This window comes from Megalops cyprinoides, chromosome 17, assembly GCF_013368585.1.
Source record: "Megalops cyprinoides isolate fMegCyp1 chromosome 17, fMegCyp1.pri, whole genome shotgun sequence".
Taxonomy (NCBI): domain Eukaryota; kingdom Metazoa; phylum Chordata; class Actinopteri; order Elopiformes; family Megalopidae; genus Megalops; species Megalops cyprinoides.
This window is the reverse complement of record NC_050599.1, coordinates 13,135,821-13,150,357: the sequence shown is the minus strand read 5'-3', so window position 1 is coordinate 13,150,357 and position 14,537 is coordinate 13,135,821. Positions and strand designations below refer to the sequence as shown.

At 40.1% G+C, this 14,537-nt stretch overlaps 1 protein-coding gene across 2 annotated transcripts in view; it reads left to right on the top strand.

Annotated features, from left to right (window-relative positions):
- fam49a (family with sequence similarity 49 member A) overlaps positions 1-13,796 on the top strand; it is a 33,777-nt gene extending 19,981 nt beyond the window's left edge. Inside the window, exons 3-12 of one of the 2 annotated variants that reach the window (XM_036549454.1) lie at positions 3,639-3,718; positions 6,970-7,091; positions 9,092-9,197; positions 9,323-9,459; positions 9,721-9,798; positions 10,620-10,736; positions 10,944-11,023; positions 11,500-11,626; positions 11,812-11,882; positions 13,218-13,796. In XM_036549454.1, coding sequence (XP_036405347.1) covers positions 3,649-3,718; positions 6,970-7,091; positions 9,092-9,197; positions 9,323-9,459; positions 9,721-9,798; positions 10,620-10,736; positions 10,944-11,023; positions 11,500-11,626; positions 11,812-11,882; positions 13,218-13,281 — 972 coding nt within the window. In that variant the 5' untranslated portion in view covers positions 3,639-3,648 and the 3' untranslated portion in view covers positions 13,282-13,796. Of the gene's footprint in view, positions 1-3,638; positions 4,019-6,969; positions 7,092-9,091; positions 9,198-9,322; positions 9,460-9,720; positions 9,799-10,619; positions 10,737-10,943; positions 11,024-11,499; positions 11,627-11,811; positions 11,883-13,217 lie in introns of those variants that run through there. The other variant, XM_036549453.1, reaches the window with a different exon arrangement.
- The last annotated feature ends 741 nt before the right edge of the window (positions 13,797-14,537 follow it).

The window sequence follows — 14,537 nt, the reverse complement described above, 5'->3', positions numbered from 1 at the left end:
TGTTCCCCCTGCGAAACGGGACGGCCATCCCTCGGCGGTGCCAGCCCGGGCTGGCCGCTCGCTGGCGGGGGAGCGGTGCCAAGCCCCTCGAGCTGCAGGTTGGCCCGGGCTGCCAGCTGACTAGCCCGGGGATCCCCTGCTGCTATCTCCGCACCGGCCAGCTACCCGGCAGTGAATGTGAAAAGGGTCTTTGACAGGGGGGCTTGATTGACACGGGCTGTCCTCACAGCCCTCCTTTCCTCAGGCCCATTAGCCATCAAGCCCTTATTAACATTCTCCTTTATCACTTACCGGTATTACATGGTTTGATGCTTCAAAATGTGAGGATAGTCATGGCAGATGGGGAGGTGTGATTCCTAACACATTCTCATTACAGTGTGGGAGCTTATGAAGGCTGAATTGAGCACATGCAATAAGATTGATTTAAGAGAGTAGAAGAGTAGGTTATGAATGGCTGAATAATTGGAGGACTCTTCTGTAGACACAGAGTAGGCATGTGGTCAGTACAAGTGCTTGGATAATGATGTAATTTCGTTTTGTTTTTACATGAAGATAAGTTTAAAAAAAAAGGATTAAAGATACTTAAATCGAGGTTTTCTATTAGCTGATTTTTTTAACCTAAACTGTATCGCAGTGTTTGATTTTATCCCTTTTTGTTGAACTTGGGGATTTTCCTGAAGGCTCAGAGAAAGCGTCTTTTATTTTGCGCATTCATAAATCAGAGCGTGTAATAACGGCTGTGATTTCCGAGCCTCCGTCACACGTGAGGTATATGAAAGGGTGCTTGTGCTGCGCGCACACAGAAATCATTGTGTCCCGTTACATTATCGCCTCCATAAAAACAGCTGATTGCGCAGAACAATAAATTGCTGTGCTTCCTGACAGCAGTAGATGTTTTTACTCCGGCCACAAGGGGCTGCTCAGCCCCCGGATGGTGTCAGCGCTCCGTTATGGAGACCACATGTCTTTGGCTGCAGATGTACTGCTTTACATCTGCCTTCGGTTTGTATGGAATGTTTTGCATTATTGATAGGGAATGCCGCCACTGATCACAAGCCTGAAACAAAAGGATAGAGACATCACGTTTCCTAACCATGCAAATCAAGCTTTCCTATATAAGTATGCATTTAAGTGCATGTGTAGGTTCCCCCCCCGCCCCCCCGGCCCCCCGCCCGGTACCAAATACAATAGAAGGGCATGTTGTCAAAACATAACTGATGAGTGAAGAGATTGTACTGACACCTTTAATGTTTGACAGGCTGTTGACTGATCACAGTGTAATCAAACAGTGAATGGGACCGGTGTAAAATGGGTGTAAAAAAAGCTTGCAGCCTGCACCACACAACAGGTCCTGCAGGGGGCAGCATCACTCTTTCCATCCGAAAAGCAAGAGCCCTGCGCGACCTCAGCTAGTTTCAACATGCCACAATAGTCCTGTGGCAAAAAAAAAAGAGGGCAGAACGTCTGCAGCACAGGAAATCCACAGAGCCGCACTGCAAGGTTGTCAAAACAGCCGCACAATGTGCACTTTCTTGCGCGCGCTCGGCTCCGGCCCCGCTCTCAATAGACAATAACCTGCGTCCCGCGCACAATGCCACTCCTGTGGCCGGGGACGCTTCGCGGCTAATGAAAGCGCTCGCATGTGTTCCGCACAGCGTGCTCCTTGTATGATTAATCACCATGTAAATGCGGCATGTACAACGCGTAAGAAGGGCGAGGGGCGGCTCAAATTAAACTCTACCCCTGTGCTACCCGGTGTCTTCGGTCAGTTTAAAAACCCGGCCTGCGAGCTAATGAAAGCTAATGAAACTGGAAGGAAAGGCGGCTGCCATCTGTTTGAAATTAAGCTACCGAAGAGGCCTGCTTCGGTTTTTGCCAGGTTTTTTAGTTTTATTCCATTGTCACGCCGATGGGTAAACGTTAGCGCAAACTCTGATTTTTATGCTGAAAATGTTAGCTTTTCTAATTGAACCCTTGTGCTTGCTCATCTGAGCGTTTGAAGAACATTGGTTCCTGAGCTTGGACAGTTTGACTTTGTTCATGCCACCACAACTCTTTGTTGTAAAGAGATTCTTGAAGCCAAGGTTCAACTCCCAGATGATCATTATGTGTTAATTCTGACCAAATTCCTCATGAGCACAAAAGTACACAAATGTTCATGTGGCATTTATAACGAAGTACTTACTTTGTGAGAAATGAAAGAATATTTGTAAAAAGTTGAAGACTTTATAACAAATGAAATATTCCATTCATACGTTTCAGACAGTGGGGTGGCCATATCATGGTGAATGATAAATCATTGTATTTGTCAATTAGAAATGTACACCAGTCAAAAAAATAAGTCACAGTAACATCTTTGTGGGGAAAGGATATGAAATTACAAGAATGCCTTTTTGTGTGCTAATGTTTTTTTCCCTCTTCCTTTGAGTTCATTGGTAATTACTTAAGCTGTTTTTGGTCAGCGGATTTTGTACAGACCATATGACTAGGAAATTCTTATTCTGAAGAGTCTGATCTCAGAGCTTTGCTGAGATTCGGCTGTTTGATGTTAATGGTTTAATGTTTACAGCCGTATGTTAGAAATTACCAGTCATACTGTTTACAAGTGTAGCAGCCAAGTCCTTTTATATTGTTTAAAATCTTGTGTTGTTGGGACATACTCTGTACTAGGAGCATATAAGATTTGTTTTGCCATTTACTCCCTCTAAAGAACATTCAGCAAGGTATTGCTTATTTTAATTCACTTTTGTCTTACATATAACAGCACTTCCTTTACAGTGGAAATATATACCTGTTCCGCAGTACAGTATCTGACAAGCTTCATGCAGATGATTGTTGTCTTTTTGACCTTCAAAGAGGCTTATAAGAATTCAGTAGAGGTGGAAAGCCACTGGTAGTTAAAGGTCTTTTCAGAACATTTTCAGAAACCGACAGGGTCAAGGGATACACCTGTTGAGGAGTTACAACTTTTAAAAAGTAAAAAGATTCATGAAATGAATTACACAGGGGAATTGAGTCTTACCAGACCTACTGGGGAGTGCTCATGCATGGCCATTTTGATACTGTAAGAAAATTAAGTTTGCAGAAAACATGAATGTAGCCTTGGATTTGACATAATAACCTAATGATCTACTAATTGTGAATAAAAAAATGAAACTACCGCCTACCAAATCCATCAAGCCAAATCTGGTGTTTCAATCAAATGAAAGTTGGTTTGGGTCACAAGTACATTTAGGGCCATGTGTTTTCCATGTCCGTGTCACCAGATATATCCACAGGTAAGTTTGGGTTAAATAAGTTTGAATTTTTAAGCATGTTTCAGCATTTTTGATGTACTAAGTGGTAGGATTTGGTGCCCACATCTGAATTTCAGTACCATCAAAACACCACTCAAGTGGGAAATAATGCAGCAGTTAAATTCAAATTAATATTCAAACTCTAAGACAGGCAGTACGATGTCAGATGCAAACTCTTGGTATAATTTTAGTGCTGATATACTGCAATTTTTATCTACAATAATTATGTAATGTTAATGATAGTACAGTAATTTCAATAATGAAGTCTAGGTGTTTGATATCATGAATGTGTTTTCCACATAATTTTTTTGCTTTCTTTGTTTATCATTGTATTTTGATCAGGTTTGCTGGGATGGGTAATCTTCTTAAAGTCCTTACAAGGGAAATAGAAAACTATCCACATTTTTTCCTGGACTTCGAAAGTAAGTTTGAAGGAGTGGGCAAGGGTGAAAAGCATAACCTCTCAGTGATTTCCCTCCTATCAGCATGTGGTTTGTATCTGTGACTTCCCCCTTCAGTGCTGCTAAAAATGTACAGACACGACTTCCTACCAGCGCACGGAGGACTCTCCTGACCCGCGGTGAATCTGTGATTTACTGTTCACAACACAAGACGCCTTCTCTTCTTCCTTCTCTCTTTCAGAAACCAAATGGGGAATCTGTTAAAAGTTCTCACTTGCACAGAGCTTGAACAGGGGCCAAACTTTTTCCTTGACTTTGAAAGTGAGCAGAGCTTTTTGCCTGGCCTGGGTTCTTCTGTTTCTCTCCGCTACTAACAACTTGCATGTGTCGTTTTTTTTTTTTTTTTTTTTTGTCGAAAATGGAGGAGGAGTGTAAGGCATGCCACAGCAAAACAATAGCAAACCGGTGTCATTTGATTGTAAGATGTGATAATTATAGGCATCAGAGTGAACATTTCCAAAGTGATCCTGGACAGTCCCTGATTGCTGATCTAATGTCATGGTGCACAGCTTTCCCTAAACGGAGGCATTGGAGCAGCCTGCTGATGTGACACGGGCGTAACATGTGTCTGCTGTCGCATTAACTTGATGAGGGAAGTACAATTAGACCCATGATGGGAGAAGGTCTGTAAGGAATGTAGCTTGTTTGTGGCAGACTGATGTACAGTATTTGTTTTAAGCATAAAACTTTGCTGGATGCAAACAGCAGACTATTTGTGTGCTTTTATTTTGAAGACAGTCTGCAATTACTGCTGTTTTTTTAATCAGACAAGCAAAAAAAAAAGTTGCTTTGTAAAAACAGGCTTTGATCTTTAAGATATCCGTGCCCAAGCCAGCATGTAATCCTCCCAAAAATTAGGGAAAAGCGTTCCTGTTTGCACTTACTGTGGCTGTTGAGTCACCGTTAAGTTTTAAGAAAGCTGTACACCATGTCTGCTTCTCAGAACTGACCACCCTTCAAAACAGAAACCATGTTTGGAACCTGATTTAAGTAACATAAATTGGCATTTAATTAGAAATCAGTTTCTCACACTGTGGATCACAAAAGAGCATAGCGTTGCCTTTATTTTGCTGTTTGGTGTCTGTATTTAAGTAAATATGCATGACTTCTAAACCCCGCTTAATGTCTGCAATAACAAACTCATAAATTACAATTACCATGGCATAGAGGCATGTCTGGTAACAGCCATTAAAGAACTAACACGTCTTATATGTTTCATTGTTTTGTGTTCTCATGCACTACTAACACAGATTGTGAACGAGGCACACTTTGTACTGCAGATATTGCTTGAAACACTCCTCATAAATGTATTGCTAAACCTTATACAGCCCGACATTCAGAGGGACATTCAGGTGAATGAATCGCAATCAAATTTCACGCTGACTGCAGCTTTAACAGTTTTGAAGAATTTAGTCTGGGAAGTCCCACTTTAGCATGTAATATCAGGTCCACAGCTTTCTTGTGGTGTCTGCACTTGTGAATGAATTAGTTGTAAATCACATTTCACTAAAACAAGATTCAACTTCAATATTATCGATAGCATAATACTTCCCTCGTAACAAAGTTGCATTATTGAAATGGGGCAGCTTGTGCATCATGATTCTTTTTGTCATTTATGTGCTGTCAGCTGGTACAGTGGTATTGCAGTGTACTGTAGCAATAGAATGTCTCTTGTTGCATGCCTGTGACAGTGCTGTGTGTTCCTCTGTCTTTATTTAACTCTTTAATGGCTGGATTGCTTTGCATTTCCTCTTGCATCACACCTAAAAATCAGCTCTGCTTAACAAATTAAACCTTTATGTGGCCCTTGAAGCTCCAGAGAAACTATTACAAGATACATCAGAGCTTGACTTACATTTCATTTCCTATATTGGCTTTTCCAGCTACCCCATATGTAGAGGACAAATTATTGGCATTCAGAGGACAGCTTATTTATTTCAACAGTGTGACTTAATGTAATTATCTGCCTCGTGGTACTATAACCATTTCTCATATTCTCAGGTTTGTCACACTATATGGAACATACATGGTGCAACTTTAATTAACGATGTAATTGTAAAATTGTGTTTTTCGTTAAAGTTTATAGTATTTGGAAATGGTAAATGAAGTTTAATTATCCATCCTGAACCCACATAAAGGCTGGTGGTCGGGTGCGCTTTGCATGTTAAATGAAAATGTCAAAGCAGTTTAAAGCGGATCTGGAGGAAAAGTAGTGAGGGGTTGGTATAGGCTTTCAGCTTATTATGAATCCTGCTGCTCATCTGTAAGTCGGAGAGCGTTTATGGTGCCTGTGGCAGTTACACTGTGTATTACAGTCCAGTTTCCTCTCATTTGTAACAGGACTACTATGGAAGCAGTTTTTAGTGGATACAAATTCCTGCTATGAAATTCTCAAAAAAAAAAATTCTCTTTGAGTGTCACTAAGTAGCTACTAAATTAGATCGAAAGAGATTAATGTACTACAAGCTTTTTCCTCTAAATTTCAACAATTTAAATTCTTATAAAATAAACATGTAGTAAATGTTACATACAAAGCAGCACTTTTCATTATGGCATGAAGTTTTTTGAGGGGTTATGAATTGAGCTGCACATAGGTGCTGCTAAACTAAATCCAGGAAAAGTGTCAACTGGAACGGTAAGCCAACAGTGGTTTGATTCTCTGAGGCCCATTTAAAAATACTGTGGAGTAGGAAGTGCACTGCTATCCAGCAGAGGCATTATTAAATTTACTTCACTGTAAAGTTCCATGAATGAAGTCTTTAAAGGTATCAATTTCCAATCAATAAATACCTAAATAACAAGGCAAAATGTGTTTGTGTTTGGTCGCAGGCCACTCCAAACACAGTGAAAGGAGGAGGAAATTACTTTCAGCATTAACTTAATGGTGTTTGGAATAAAATGTTAATATCACCATTAGCCGTGCCTTCACTGAGAAACTTCAGTATCACCTCCACTGTATTGGTGAATGGGCCGCAGTTGAAATAATAGGCATTAATAGGTCTACATGTAAAATTTGTTCCAATACCATACTGTCATTTCACCCATGATGGATATTGGAGGCTGAATTACATCTGAATCGGTAAAATCAGCAATGCAAAGCCCTGGAAAATGAATCAAATAGCCATCTACACTGTAACTGTGGTATAAGCTGCTGCCGTTTAGCCGCTGTTCATGCTGGTTCTTGTCGCTTGCCCCCCCCCCCCCCCCCCCAGACGCACAGCCGACAGAGTGTGAGAAAGAAGTGTGGAACCAGGTCAATGCGGTGCTGCAGGACTCCGAGAGCATTCTCTCTGGCCTCCAGGCCTACAAGGGAGCCGGGCAGGAGATAAGAGACGTAAGTCAGCCAGCGCTACTGTACACACAAACCCATCTTTCATCCCTGTACTCCCGCAGATTGTTTGCAAACCACTGCTGGGCACAATTACAGAAGAAAGAGGTTTGCATTACAGCCGGCCAGAAAGTGATGTAATTTTATTTCTGCGGGATGGAAAAAAGTCTGTATCAAATGCGATACAGAACTTGGAAGAGGAAACGGGTGGGGATAAAATGCAGCTGAATTCTTCATGCCAAATGAACGCTTGAAAAGTGTTCCTTGGAGCATCCGGCATTTATATGCAGGCGTGTGTATGTGTGTTTCCTCCCCTCTGTTTTCCATAATTTACAGTTAGTGGTTTTTATTTCCTGATTACCTTAGTTTGATTGCTTAGCTCAGGCAAAGGGCTTAACTGCAATACCCCCCCACCCCCCCCCCCCCACACACACACACACACACACCCAAAAAAAAAAAAAAATAAGTAACTCGGAAGTAGTCTCGACAGAGCTATTATTAGCTCCATATTTCAGGATGATGTGACACTGTTTTTTCATTATCCTGGCATAAAAAGGTCATGTTATCAGGGACTGATACAGATTAAAAGCCCAAGTCAGGTATTTAACACAGGGTTTTTATAGTTTATTGCCCTGGCTACGGTGTAAAATGTCAGATCCGGCAGACCATACCCGGGGCATCTGTGAGGAAAGCAAGTCCACTGTCGTCCACTGAGTGTCTATAGTTTCAGATAAGAGCTGTCACCTTATTGACTCGCTTGTAATGGATGCAGAATATCCTGACCCCTGAAGCTTCTGCCCATTTGGTTGGGCAGATGGCCAAAATGCGAGCTGAACTCTTTGATCAGTCTTTCAAAGGGCAGCCAGCACTTCTGTAATGGTGGCAAAAAAATATCCGCCGACTGTCAGAACCACCTGGCAAAAGGCACAATTAGCGAATAAAACAGCTTGCATGAATTTACCTGTCAATCTGTCATCGGCTTCTGAACTCTGGCGTGTTTGCTATGAAAACTGCAGACGGGTCTTTAAACAGCATATGGGCGAAAGATAGACGCTGTGCTCTTAAAGAGCCATTCACACACACGAGCCTTGTAAATGAGGTGCCCTTCCCCCGAGAGGCAGACGTGATTTCATATGCACATATCTGTCACACAGCAACAACAAAGTGTGCTTGACCTGCGAGGAAAAGTTACAGAATAAACTGAAGCAGTAGCGAAAGAAACCGTTTAACAGATAATGGGGATCCTTAGTGGACAACATCTGGCTGTAGTTACTGCCCTGCTGACAGTGTTTCTTTGTGTTTATTCAATATTCATTGACTAATGATTTATATGTACCAAAGCAATGTGTCATTACCTTTTTATGTGACATTTTAAAACTGTGCACTTTCCAGCATCATTTTTTGTGTTCTTGCCAGTGAGCTGTAAATATAAACAAATTTTAATAATGAAGTGTCTGCAGGCTAAACAGCAATACAAACAAGTACTTTTGCAGAGTATTCCGCACTTGTAAACTAGTTCTCAAGACAACACCAGGAATAGCTCTGAAATGTGACTTAATAATGAGCGCTGACCAGAAGTGAAGCATTTTATTGTAGACTATCCCCAAAGGCTAGGACATAACTGGCTGTAGTGTTTCGTGAATTCAGTAGCACGGATGGAAACGTTCAGAGAGGGGCCTTTGTATGCGCCCTTCTGTTACCTGACCTGCTGCTGCAAGGACAGACAGCCCTTTTAGACATATGATTTCACTCTGGTGTTCAGTATTCCACCAAGTGACAGTTGAGCAAATGAAGTTGTAAAACTGTGGCCTATACATAGACAAAATAATTACAATGAACTGTTTGTTGCAGAGTTGGCTTTCTGCCTGGGTTGTCCTGATAATTGTGGGGGGTTTTTAGATCTTCAGTGTGAATGCTTACTGAAACCGCCAATTCTTACTTTGTTGTGTCAATACCAAATGCTGTTAAATAATGTAAAGTAAAATATTCCTTTGGTTTTGTTCCAGGCCATACAGAATCCAAATGACATGCTGATGCAGGAGAGAGCATGGAACTCTGTCTGTCCTTTGGTCATACGCCTCAAGAAGTTCTATGGGTTCTCTTTGAGGCTAGGTACATCTATGGAGACAAACGCTTGATTGCCCTTTCATGTTTTTCTTTTTTCTCTCTGGCTTTTTGCAGTCGTGCACATGTGGAATTTATGGTATTTCTTTTTCCGATTCGTTCCTGTGATGCAGAGAAAGCCCTGCAGAGCCTCTTGGAGTCTCTAACGTGCCCATCACAAACTCCAACGCAGCACCTGGAGAAAGAGCAGGCCCTGGCCAAGCAGTTCGCTGAGATCCTGCACTTCACCTTGCGATTCGACGAGCTCAAGGTTTGGCCGCCTCACGCTCAGTTTAAGATATTTATCACCTGATAAATGATTGTTGCATTTAACTTGGAGGCTACTTTGGTCATTAGATGGTTTATCAGAAACAACCAAATGTTTTTCTTCCTTTTCAAATATGCCACAGCAGACCCAGGAAATGAGTTTTGACCAAATGAAGTGCCTCTCCCGCTACTTAATAGTGTAGCTTATGTTGAAACAATGTGTACCTATTCATTATGCTCTTGTTCTCATGTTCTCTTTCCTTAGATGAGAATTCCAGCCATTCAGAATGACTTCAGTTATTATCGACGGACCATTAGTCGAAACAAGATAAATAACATGAATGTAAGTTGGATCACTGCGGCTGAAAGTGTCTTTGCTTCTCATATGTGATATCTTGTTATTACTGCTAGAGAAACCACACTGAGATCCTTAATGAATTCGCTTGTTGACTGTACAGTAATTACATATTATGATAAATCATCTCATTTGTAACTAGAGTGGCGCTCAGTAGAGTACATACTGCTGCCTCTCTTTACCGTCGTCCTAGCAGCCCTGAAATATAATTTCTTATGTGTCTCGAGGACAGGCATTTCTCTGAGTTTCATCCAGAATCATCTGTCACTTTGTAAGATATCCTGTTCACAGTCAGACAGAGAGACTGATACATAGACGTGGGGGCAAAGTTATAAATAGATTAATGTGGTTATGATTTAATGGAATGAAGTCTTGTCATTACACATCATTTTAAGTGCCCAGCTTTACTGTTATAAAACAGTTGATAAATCTGTTAAGGTATGAAGTATGGCTTTGGTTGTTCATGAACATATTGGGCCTCATTCATCAAAATGTTCATAGAAACGAGTGTAATTTTTGTTGGGGAAACATTTGTATGAAAAAGTCGCATCAGATTCATGAAATGAGCGTAAACACCCAATTTAATTCTTACCCTGGTAAATACGATGATTAATCCAAGTCATTCCAAATTTGGACTGCTTGTGAATGCCATCTATAATTAAAATAAGAAAAGCATGGCAAGTGTTTGTACTGGTGTTTATTTTGCCAAGGGTTTTACAGCAGTATTACACTGAATAGAATGCCGTATAGTTTTACATCGGAAGAGGATCAGCGACCCTGAAATCCAAGGCTTGTTTCTGCTTTTGCAGTTGGACATCGAGAACGAGGTCAACAATGAGATGGCGAATCGGATGTCTCTCTTTTACGCCGAGGCAACGCCGATGCTGAAAACCCTCAGCACTGCAACGACAAATTTTGTGTCTGAGGTAAGATTTGCTTTAGTATTATTGTTGGTAGCATTTGTTATATTTCAGTTATCATCGTTGGGATTTTAAATTATATTTTATTTGTAGTTCACCATTTTTGAAGCAATTATTTCATTTTGTTTCCCAACATTTTTCTGTGATGAGTTTCCATTTACTGCCTGATGTCATGCAGAATCTTATTTAGTTTTATTTTGTTCATGCATTCAGAACAAAACATTGCCCTTGGAGAACACCACAGACTGCTTGAGTACTATGGCTAGTGTGTGTAAAGTCATGCTGGAAACACCGTAAGTCCCTCCACATTGGAACGAGTGTACTTCTTTTTAATGCTTCCAGTGAATGTGCAATAATGTGTAGAAAAAAGGAGTTATTCATGTTCACTGTCGCGGTCTTTCTGAATGTAAATTCATATACTGTTGCAGAAGAACCTGCCCAGCGATACAAACCAGTTTCAAGAAGAGAGCAGTTTTTGCAAGATTTGCCATTCTTCTCTGTTTAGTAGAGAGTAGTCAGGGTGTGCGTGCTTGTGTGCGTGCGAATGTGCGCGCGTGTGTGTCAGTGTGTGCGTGTGCATGTGCATGTGTGTGTGTGTGTGTGTGTGCATTTATGTGAACAGTTTGACAAAATTTGGTTTCTTTTCCACATTTCTACATTTGCAGTTCGGAGAAGTCGTTCACATTCGGTCAGACAGGTTTACTGTGCATCATTCTAAAAAAGCCTGTTGAGACCGTCTTTAATTTCCTCATCTTATACTGACCCCTAGAGAGTACACCAGCAGATTCAACAGTGAGGACACCCTGCTCTTCTGTATGCGAGTCATGGTCGGGGTCATAATCCTCTATGACCACGTGCATCCTGCCGGTGCCTTCACAAAGTCGTCCAAAATCGATGTAAGGATTCAGCCAGCATTTATCTTCCTGCTGTGTCTTTCCCCCTTCTCCTCTCCCCCCAGTGACACCTGTTCTCTGTGACTTAAAACCGTGCGGAAAATTGCAAGGAATAGTGATTTGGAGAATTTTGTTTTAGAATCAGTTCTTAATTTCCATTCTTTGGAAATGTTGTATCTTTCTCATAGATGAAGGGGTGCATCAAGGTTCTGAAGGATCAGCCTGCAGATAATGTTGAAGGTCTACTCAATGCCCTCAAGTAGGTTATTTTCCTTTATTTCCTTTTAAGTCATTAAACTCTACAGGCTTGCTCTCCCATATCTTTCCTATTCATGTCTGATTACATGTCTTTCTATCTTTCCCCTTATCAGTCAGCCTATTCACACATTACCTTCAGGACATTCATCATGTTAATTGTTAGTAAAGACCACATTGTGGCATCAATAGGAAATCATTGAAATGCTTTTTTACAACAGCTTTGATGAATAACAGACTCTGATTGGTTTAACGTGTGTTCTGTTACCAATATCACCTGTTAGTTTGTCACCAATACCACATTTGAATTGAGTAAAAAATTAATACACTAAAATGCAGTCATTAGTTACTGAACATGAAACAAGATTAAGTTTACAATTTTGGTTGCAGTAGTCCTGTGTGTTACTTGCTTGATGGCCAGTGTAATGACCAGGGGTGTAGAAGCTTATTTGGATGCACCATTTCAAATGTTAGGGATTATACAGTTAATGTTAACAAAGTTTTTAATAAAGTTTCAGTGAACTTATGTTATGGTTATGGAATAAGGATATAATTTGTCATGTTTTTTTTTTTTTTTGCAAATATAGCAGTTTACAAAGAACCCTGCTTTACAAAGAAAGTTTTACAAAGAACATTCTGAAGTGTAATAATGCATTTATCATTTATTTATTTTGGCTTTCTGTGATTGGGTTTTCTGAGATTCGGTATGATGGCACTTATTTGGGGGGAAACAGTTTTGTGGGCCGGGATGGCATTATTTGCCTGACAGAAATATACATGGTAGGAAAATATCCATGAGACAATCAAACATTTTCACATTACTAGATAATTGGAGATAATATGTCAATGTGTGGGGAATTGAGTCCACAGATTAAACTGTCCATGATGGCTTGTGGTAGATTTTTCTTATTTTGGAGACAAGTATTTGCTGTTACTTTGGAAAATTGTATGTGGACATTGATGAACAGCTTGATTAACCAGGGCAATCTAACCAGAGATTTTTTCAACTGTTGTAAAAATCTGCCATTAATATCGGTTTATTGATAATGGTGATTTTAACCCTGATAGTGACTGATAGGGGAGTTTTCTTCATTAAAAGGTTTTTATCAGTACATATTTGCATATTAAAAAGTGCAGACTGGTTCATACCACCCACTGGGCATAAAGCATAGCTACCCAAACTGAGTGTGAGAAACTCTTCTAGAAGAGGAACCATGTCTGACGGAATGCTGTCATGGGGGTTGTCTTATTTTTTTTAATAATCTGCATATAACCTTATGCTTTTAAACTCTCATTATAGAGAGTGATTGAGGCTAATCATTTTATTTATAACTTTCAGGTTCACCACAAAACACCTGAATGATGAGACGACTCCAAAAGCCATCAGAGCAATGCTTCAGTAACATTTTTTTATATGAAGAGGATCTATGTACTGACCTCAAGAGATGTATATGTTTACATAATTTAAGGACTTGATGTTAATACTTGTGTGTATTTACATAGTCATTCCCTCCAATTTACTGAAACTTAGAAAGTGTACCTTTATTCTAAAATTAATTGCCTATGCTATTGTTTGTTTGAAGCACAAATTAATTATACCTTTCGGCCTTACAAACTGAGACATGCAAAGTGCTTGGCGTGCATCATTTGAAAAAAAATACGCAGTTACTGTAAGTGAGAGACCTTAAGGGGCAAAGTCATTGGTTGTCATTGTGCTCTGAGAAGCTTTGTGAAGGTAGCCATGGTGATGACTTGCATTTTGAGGTATTCTTGGTGAGTTTGTTTAAATAGTTGTCTTCTGTGAGCGGTAACTGACAAAGAAAGGCAGTGTGCCATGAGAAATATGTCTACCAAATGTTTTTGTTTGTTATTTGAAACCATGTTGTGGCTGAGGTTGGGATTTTTTTTTTTGGTATGTGTGTGTGGTTGTTCCTGTTGATTTGGTTCTTTGTGATATTTCAGCATCTAACATAATTGCATCGCTTGAAAATACAGCTTTAAATTCAAATAAAAATGTGACATGAAGTATTTTTAAAATGACATTATGTGGATCAAAGTCATTATTCCTCAAGGTATTGTTTCTTCAGCTAGTGCGTTGTGGTTACAAAAGGTAGCTCCTAAATTTAAATGTCGAGCAATGTGTATACTTTTGGGGTTTTGCCTATGAATAGTCAGTTTTGTCAATAGTGTTCATACTGACTAACAGTCCGGTTTTACTTTGTTTGTGGAGACCCCTGCCAATACTCTGCAAGGCCATGCAGAGACTAACCATTAAGTCAGTTGCACGCAATTTTTGAGAAAAGAACAAATAGTTGTCAGTTGTCAGTTGGAGGGATAAATGGCCTATTTACCGACAGATTGTAATGGCCATATTGAAATGGTTGCCAATAGATGTTTTTGAACTCTTCTATGAGGGTGTAGTTTCCTAATGAAAAGCAGTCCTATCTCACCAGTATTGTGGCTGCATTACAGAGTTTGACATATTCCCACTTGTAAAACATACTCATTTGAGATACATAACCTGTACCAATATTTACTATACCAAGCTGTGACCTATTTCCCCCATAATTTTTAAAATTACCCTGACCTTCACTCTTCACTCAACAGCACCTGAACAGTATATCAGTGGTGAAATTGCCTAGCTGTGTTAGAATATCGT